Source organism: Geotrypetes seraphini, chromosome 16 (genome assembly GCF_902459505.1).
Source record: "Geotrypetes seraphini chromosome 16, aGeoSer1.1, whole genome shotgun sequence".
Taxonomy (NCBI): domain Eukaryota; kingdom Metazoa; phylum Chordata; class Amphibia; order Gymnophiona; family Dermophiidae; genus Geotrypetes; species Geotrypetes seraphini.
The window spans coordinates 12,413,556-12,421,818 of NC_047099.1; the positions used below are offsets into that span (position 1 = coordinate 12,413,556).

The 8,263-nt window shown below is 40.3% G+C and overlaps 1 protein-coding gene across 1 annotated transcript; it reads left to right on the forward strand.

Moving 5' to 3' along the window:
* Positions 1–3,067: 3,067 nt before the first annotated feature.
* On the forward strand, positions 3,068–6,498 carry LOC117350766 (olfactory receptor 10A4-like; the record flags this gene model as incomplete). Its single annotated transcript, XM_033925341.1, has 2 exons — positions 3,068–3,978; positions 6,477–6,498. Coding segments are annotated over exons 1-2 (933 nt in total), but the record flags the coding sequence as incomplete, so codon positions are not given.
* Positions 6,499–8,263: the final 1,765 nt, after the last annotated feature.

Consider the following 8,263-nt stretch of genomic DNA (forward strand, 5'->3'; position numbering starts at 1 on the left):
ACTGTGTACTTTAGATCTTCCAGTTTATGTGAATGCTGGGACCAATGGGATACGAGGGGGGCGGTAACCCTGTTGGTTCTAATATTACTTAGATGTTCGGTAATTCGGGTTTTGATTTTACGTATCGTTTGACCAATATAAACTTTTTTACATGGGCATTGTATGTAATAAACCACTCCCTTAGAATCACAGTTGGTCCCGGTGTTCAGATAAAACTGTCGTGATCGTGATGGTGGAATTTCTATAGAAGTAGCGTCTAATACATAACTGCAGACCCTGCATTTACCACATGGTTTGTGAGGTAATTTGTTTATGGGACTTTGTTGATGATAGTTATATTTGAGTAGTTCGCCCAAATTGGAGGCCCGTGAATACGCAAATTTAGGTGGATTTTGAAAGGAAGGGTGATATTGCAATAATGCCCAATGTCTTAAAATGATATGTACGTTAGAAATTGGATATAAGAGATTTCAAGTATTTAATAACTGCTTAGATGGTAAAATATAACCTAGTATATTTTATTTTTAGTTCGCTGTTTGAAATTTCTTAGTGTCCCTCCCTGACGAAGAGACGAAATCCGGGTCGGGGGGACGGGAGATCACCTAAGAAACTAACAACATTTTTAAAGAAGCACGAGCACTTTAATAGACACCAGCCACCAATGAGAGTTAACACCTTCAACATGAACAACCCCTGAACGAAGATAAGTACCATCACTAGTTAAGACACAGTATTTAATATTCAGGGATGGCAGGGGACAAGTGAATGCAATGATGGTCCCCCAGTTAACCTCATAGTGGTGACATCACTATTAAATGGGTTATCAGGTCTGAGCACTTCACTAATTATTTATATAATTTCATTATCGTTATAATTTTTGCACCCACAAGTATTTTGTATTCTAAATGTTTATAGCTGTGAAAAATTGAAAAATAGTCCCTGTTAGCCACAGATTACTAAGGAACTTATCTCTCTATTTAGTAATTAATCTATTAAAAACACCAACACTTATGACATGCTGCTGTAGGGACTTTAAATTGATTTGAAGGTTTTTTTTTATTTATAGCCAACTGGATCTCAAAAATTCTAGGTGGAGCGCAAGCAATAACATATGGAATAATAATAAAGATACCAATTATATGACAATAAAATTTCAAAAAGTACAGTATAAAAACCAAATATCATCCAAGTCTTTTGGCTTTTGGGCAATCTTCTACATGTCTGTGGGGGTTAGAGCATCCAGGGGGAGGAGGGGGTATGCTTGTGGGGAGGTTTTAGGATATAGAGGGGGTGAGGGGGATGTTTAGAGCTTACAATATATAACACAAAATTAGTTGATCATGGATGGTTTTTATCCTTATCAAATACTGTTGTTGTTATCGTTCTCTGCCTCGTAGGCTGTGCGGACCACTGCATGGCCTGTTTCAGTCTCTGTATTACTTTTGTTATGCAACTTTATTGTCTTTGGGCTCCTTTTACTAAGGTACGCTATGCTTTTTAGCGCACGCTAACCACATGCCAAATGCTAACATGTGCACGTTAGTCTATGAACGTGTTAGCGGTTAATGCACATGTAGATTTAGCGCACGCTAAACGCATACTAAAACGCTTAGCGCACCTTAGTAAAACAGGAGTTTGTTATTTTCCACGAGGAACTATTCAATCAACAAAAAAAGCACCGTCAATGGCGAATGTTGGCGTGTTCCGCTCCATGGATAAAGGCAAGTTACAAATAAACTTAGTACAATACAATCAATCCGAACACATTTATTTCTTTATTTTTCATTTTCTATCCCATTTTCCCCTAAGAGTTCAGAATGGATTACACGTCGAACACAAAAAACAGGGAGGAATGGAGGGAAATGTTGCTATTATTTTAGCGAAAGAAAAGCCTCAGACAAACGGAGAGGTGGACCCACACTCTTCCACCCAAGCATCATAGGCAAAAAACTTTCGCGCAAGTTTAAAGTTAGCAGGTGGGAGCAAAAAAAAAAATAGGCTTTTCTTTCGCTTAAGTAATAAGCTAGATTTCTTGGCGGGTACCTATTCCCTAACCTTATGTGTCTTTGGACCTTCCCCTTGTTTTATTTTTACTTTTATTTTTTTTAGAATTGTATTTATGTCAATTGCTGTCAACCACCTCCCTCCGTACATGTATTACTGTATTAGTAGTGAATGTTATGTTTGTCAGTTTTTATTATTTTACTTAATTTTTGAATTTATGTAAATCGCATTGGATTTGGATTATGCGAATTAATCAAAGAAATTAAATAAACTTGAAACTTGAGTGATATTTTTGCATTACAAGTTAAACATACATAATATACAGTTAATAAGTTACGATTTGCACTAGATTTGTCATAATTACAATATAAGTTTATGATACAAGTTTTCATCCTAATTTCACATATACCCGTGGGTCTAACTAGGTAATTAATTTCATTCTCATTCCAATTGTTATATGTAAACCGCATAGAACTGTGAAGTCATGTGGTCTAGAAATTGATTTTATGTTATGTTATGGCTAGAATGGTTACTGCATTGGCTGCCGGTGGAGGCGCGAATACTATTTTCTTGTATTTGTTATAAGTTGATTTGGGGATTGGCCCCAACTTATCTTTTATCTCATTTCGTGTTGTGTAGCCCTGTAAGAAAACTAGAAATTCACATTTATTTGCTTATCCAAAAATTACTGGCTGCAGATACAAGACTTTTCAAGCAGGTAAACAGCAATTTTGGCTGGGTAAATACATTGGTGAAGCTATGTTGTCTTATGGTACATTTCGTAAAGAGATTAAGTCAGCGCTGTTTGACAAATTTATTTCTTAAATGTGGGTACTATTGTTAGCAAAACTCTATTTTGAGTATATCCAAATAATTGTTGTATTTTTTAACTATTTGTATTTCGCTGATTATCCAGCCTTCTTCTGTGTAAACCGCTTAGAAATCATTTGGTTATGGCGGCATAGAAGAATAAAGTTATGTTAAACTCTACCCTATAGCAATGTTTGAAAACATGTAGCAAGCTGTCGTGTCTCTTTCGTCTTCAGGTTACACAACTGAAGGAATGGCAATAGAAAATCAAACTCTGGTTACTGAATTCATCCTCCTGGGATTTTCAGATTTGTCTAAGCAGACACAACGATTCCTTTTTGCGCTGTTGCTTCTCTTCTACATCTTTGCTGTGATGGGAAATCTGCTTGTCTTTATTGTCCTCACAGTGGACCCCGTCCTCCACACACCCATGTTTTTCTTCCTGAGGAACCTGTCCTTCTTGGAGATCTTTTTCACAACAGTCACCATCCCCAGAACACTGGCAAATCTCTTGGCTGAGGACAGAAGCATCTCATTCTTGGGATGTGCCTTGCAAATGTATTTTTTCTTTTTTTTTGGCAGTGAGGAATGCGTGCTTCTGGGTATTATGGCCTACGATCGCTATGTTGCAATCTGTAATCCCCTGCGTTACTCCACTCTTATGAGCAATAAAAGGTGCATTTATTTGGCTGTGGGGTCCTGGACCATGTGCATTGTCTTACAGTTTGGGCAAATCACATTTATATTAAGCTTGCCTTTCTGTAAGTCTAACATAATCCATCATTTCTTCTGTGATATTTCACCTGTACTGAAGCTGTCTTGTACAGACACTTATTTGAATGACGTGGTCAGATTTGCAGCATCTGCGGTTTTCCTGCTCCTACCGTTCCTAATCATTCTCTCTTCTTACATTTATATTATCTCCACCGTGCTGAGAATGAACTCCAAAGATGGGAGAAATAAGGCTTTCTCAACGTGTGCCTCTCACCTCACAGCTGTTACCTTATTCTACGGGACCACCATGCTTGTCTATTTACAACCAAGTGTAGCTTATGCAGATGAGAGAATCTTTGCTGTGATTTACTGTTTGGTTAACCCAATGTTAAACCCTCTTATTTACAGCTTGAGGAGCAAGGAGGTTAAAGGGGCTCTTCGAAGAAGAACGTTGACGATAATGTCTCGCTTTAGGTTGTGATCAAAGTTCCCTTTATGGTGCATCATAGTCCACCACCCATGCTCTTCCATTTGGAGTGAAACAGAAATACTGAAGTTTCAGTTATGAGAGACAGGCACGTTCTTCAGCATTCCCAGAGGACTTCCTTGCCCCTTATGCTTGAAACTGTGATACTGATGCATTGACTTCCTAGGTAGGAACCTGGGTGGCAGAGCTCCACAGCTTAGAGAAGAGATGTCCATTCATGTTAAATTATTTCCCCAAAGTGGTATTTTTCTTATATTTCTTCAAAATATTGATAAAGCTTCTTTATTTTTTTAATATTTAAAAACTCTATATTTTAACATTTTTTTTTCTGAAGACAATTAGAATAAGAACATAAGAGCTGCCATTCTGGGACAGGCCGAGGTTGGGAAGCATCACACTTGACGTGTGGAATCAATCGTTTGTTGATTGCTCATGCTCCAACAGGTAGTTGTGGCAGCGGTGGGGGGACCCATATGTTTTAGATCACACTTTGCAGAATACTGGCAGGGTTTGTGCAATTTCCACGTTTAGTGTGAGCTCTGAAACTTACATAAAGTACGTGTATTTGGATACGTCTACATTTCATTGCTGGCTTACATGAGTATTCTATAATAGCTTTAGGCCCGGATTCTATAACCAGCTCTGTGATTGGCAGCCGCCCACAAAATCGTGTGTCAATCTTGTGCCGGCGCTATTTATGGAATCACAACTAAGTGCTTACTGATGTCTAAGGCCCTCTTTTACAAAGGTGCGTTAAGTGCTTTAGCGTGCGTTTAGCGCACGAGAAATCAACACATGCGCTAACCGCTAAGGCGTCCATAGGATAACATGCACACGTTAGCGTTTAGCGCATGCTATTTATCGTACGCTAAAAAGAATAGCGCACCTTAGTAAAAGAGGGGGGTAAGTGTACTTCCAGTGTTAACCACGCCTATTTCACTCTTAGGCGCTGGTAGACATCTCCCTAGTCGTGATTTCAGTGCTGTGTGTGGAGACACCATCTTTTTTCATGATATTTTAATTGCTTTTAAATGATGTGATCTGTTATCACATTGATTAAAGCAATTAAACCAATTAAAAATGGTACCTTAGTGTGCAATATGGCTATTATAAAATGCAGTATTGATTTAGCCTTCACCTTTTGGGCACCAGAATTTTCTCCCATTTTTTTTATATTAGCAAAAGATGCGCTACATTTAAATGAGATGATTAGCATAATAATTAGCTTATTAAAATGTTAAAAACAATGAAAGTTTTTGAAATAATTGCAATGATGAAAAATTAGCTACTAAACATCCTTCATGCACTAATGTTGACTTGGGAGCTGATTCTGGAAGTGGCGTCTGCTGCGTGTCTATCACCGAAGGTGCCACTTCCAGAATCGCAGCTTGATGGGACTCTAGGCACTGAAAATGTAGGCCAGAGTTTCACAGGCCTACATTTCTGGTACCTAGGGTCCCATCAGAATCACTGCCAGTGGTGCATAGTGACGATGAAGTCTGGCGCTGCCCCTGCCCATGCCTACTTCCAGGCTTTAATGTCACTATGCCACACTAGCTGCTAGGAACCTAAACGCCAGTCCCAGAGGCTGCGTAGTGATGCTTTTTTTTTGTGACTATTTTTTAGTTGGGTTTAAATGATGGGGTCACGTCATTTAGCACCAATTAAAACAACTAGCAGGGAGTCCAAATGATGAAGAGGACTGTCTTATTTTGGTCGCACCATCAGAAGAGAGGGATCACTGGAGATTGACAGCATGTTTGGGGAAAATCGAAGGAACCACTCGAAGAGGAAGACCCTGGGGATGATGCTAGAGGACCTTTCTGGACAAGCACAAAACCAATTTCTTTCTAGATCTGCAATTCATTAAGTCTCTGTCCCAATGAGAATCCAGGCCTTAATGCAAATGGGCATAACAGTAATATATTCTAGGTCACATAAACCCTATACCTTAACAATATACAGTACTTATTCCTGACAGACTTACTTAAGTATACTCAACTATGTATACCCCCCTGGTATTATCAACATAATTCTTGAAAATAATGTATCTTTAAACCTGCAGGCTCGCACTGCAGGGAAGGCGACAGAGAGTAGGAGCTCGGGGCAGAAAGCAGGGCTGGAAGATTGGGGCAGAGAGCAGGGACAGGCGCCGCACGTTTCATTTTCGGGGCAGAGAGCAGGGCTGCAAGATCGGGGTGAGCAGGCAGGAGACACCTACCACCTAATTCATTTTAATTTTTGTCAATTATGAGCTCATTATTGCTCATTAAAGGTGCTAATTAAGCTAATTAAAATATTAAGTTAAGGCCTAGATGATCTCAGTGCCTAACTAAACTAAACTAAACTAATCCTTAAGTTTGTATACTGCATCATCGCCACAGAAGTAGAGCTCGGCACGGTTTACAGGAATTGATATAGAAAGGAACTCCAAAGAAAAGTAGAAGAACTTGGTACAGAGAAGTTTAGAGAGACTTAGTATATCGAAGAGGGAGAGGTCGTTACATTTTAGAGAAAAGCCATGTTTTTAAATGTTTTCGGAAGAGTTGGAGGGAGGTCAGACTCCGAAGCGGGATAGTAAAGCTGTTCCAGAGTTCGGTGATCCTGAAGAAGAGGGATGTCCCTAATTTTCCTGCATGGGATATGCCTTTTAAAGAGGGGAAGGATAGTTTGAATTTTTGAGTAGATCTGGTGGTGTTGGGATTCGAGGAGTTCCAAGATGCTGTTCGTAGAATCTGGACCTAAATACGTAAGAGACAGTCTTTGCTCAATTGAGCTTAAAATCTAACCAAAACAGACAAACGGGACAAATAAGGGTGATTTTATACATACTATTTTATTGTATAGATGAAAATTGTTCAAGGTTGATCATTTTTAGATTTCTGAATTTCAGAATTAAGTTCAAAAATGCTGAATGAAAATATGTGGAAAAACCATTTAGAGATGGCAGCTGGCAGCTGGCAGTGGTCAATATTTTTTTTTCAAACATTGGCCATTGCCGCTCTATTAATCCCAAATATTCAATGCCAGGCCATGTGTGGGCCCCATCATTCAATATCTGGGCCTGATCAGACTGAAGCTAGCCATGAGAATGTACTGTATGCTGGGTTCTCCCAGTATTCAGCAGGCTCCTTGCACCTCCCCATCAAGCTCTGATCCCCCAATCACTTCTTCCATCAAAATCTGAGGCCCCCCTCCCACCTCTCCCAGTCCCCCATTTTAGCAGGCCCCCTTTAGTAGCCTGGTGGTCTAGTGCTTGATGGGAGCAGAAACAATACTCCCTCTAAGGATTGGCTGGGTGCGTGCAATTTTTTGTGTGAGCAACAAGTTCTAAAAATCAAAATCTTTCCATATTTGCAAATACTTTTGTGAGAAACCATGTAAAATCTGTGAGCGACAGTCTTAGAATGTATGAGTGATTGCTCAGGCGCTCAGTTTAGAAGGAACACAGGGCAGGAGCCAATCCTACCCGTTCCTTCCCCTAGCAATTCCTAATAGCAGTAGTACCATGAGCCTACCGCTAAAACAATTTTCACTCAGGAGCCACTACAGGCAGGAATGAATAGGGTTCAATAATGCCATCGACCACTAGACCATCAGACCTCTAAGGAGGCTAGGGGAAATGGGATGGGAATCAGAACTTGAAGGAGGTGGGATTGAAGAGGGGAGGTGGAGGAGGGCATTGGAGCATAACAGAGGTGGTGGAGGGGGAATCGGAGCTTAATAGGGGAAGTCAAAAGGGGCATCAGAACTAGATAGGGTGAGGGATAGGAAAGCGCATGTATCTACAAACCAGCACCCAGAAGTTTTGAGGATTTTGGCTGATATTCAGCGCTGTACAGTTATTCACATAGTTAAGCAGGCATAGTTAGGACTGCTTATTATGCACTTACATATGTGGGGATTGGCACCTAATATCATTGGCTCCTTCATAACCGTTGGCTCATCCCTGACAGGCCCTGTAATACCCCTCTGTCTGGTTTCCAGATGGCCGGTTAGTGATGATAATCAGCACTAAGTACTACTCAAGAGCAATGGATACAGTGGCTTAGTAAGGGGGGGCAAGGGGTTTGGAATCCCCAGGCTCCGTCTTTGTGGGGCCACTGGTTCCTCTCCTCCTCTACGCCCCCACATACCTCTTTAAATGTTTGCCAGTGTGAGCAACATCTTCCACTTGCAGTTCGTACCAGCGTCAGATCCCTTCCGACATTACTTCCTGGCCACAAGACCAGGATGTTCAAATATACA